General features: G+C 62.8%; 1 protein-coding gene across 1 annotated transcript in view; it reads left to right on the top strand.

The window, feature by feature from the left end:
• Positions 1-120: 120 nt before the first annotated feature.
• The window catches only part of LOC103772458 (protein LMBR1L-like), a gene marked incomplete at its 3' end in the record, with an annotated part of 832 nt that continues 578 nt past the window's right edge, over positions 121-374 (top strand). Inside the window, exons 1-2 of the mRNA XM_008939791.1 lie at positions 121-143; positions 287-370. Coding sequence (XP_008938039.1) covers positions 294-370 — 77 coding nt within the window. The remainder of the gene's footprint in view (positions 144-286; positions 371-374) is intronic.

Genomic DNA, 374 nt, shown 5'->3' on the forward strand with positions numbered 1-374 from the left:
CAGAGAGGGGACACGTCCCACGCTGGCCCCGGGGACTGCTCCCCTCTAAAGTGCCTTCTCTCCTGGCAGGATGCATCCCTGGGCCAGGTCTCCTTCTCCATCTTCGGTTCCTTCGGAGCTGCCCTGCAGGTCGTCCTCATCTTGTATCCTTGTGGTGGACACTCGTGCCCCCAGCGTTGTCCCCAAGGGCCATCCCACCTCTTCATTGTCCCCAAGGGCTATCCCACCCCTTCGTTGTCCCCAGGGCCATCCCATCCTGTCCCCTTCTCCTTAACACCCTTCACAGCTACCTGATGGTTTCCTCTGTCGTGGGCTTCTACAGCTCCCCCCTCTTCACCCGGCTGCTCCCCGAGCGGCAGGACACCCCCCTCCCC

Source organism: Merops nubicus, unplaced genomic scaffold, assembly GCF_000691845.1.
Source record: "Merops nubicus isolate BGI_N331 unplaced genomic scaffold, ASM69184v1 scaffold36914, whole genome shotgun sequence".
In the NCBI taxonomy this organism is placed as follows: domain Eukaryota; kingdom Metazoa; phylum Chordata; class Aves; order Coraciiformes; family Meropidae; genus Merops; species Merops nubicus.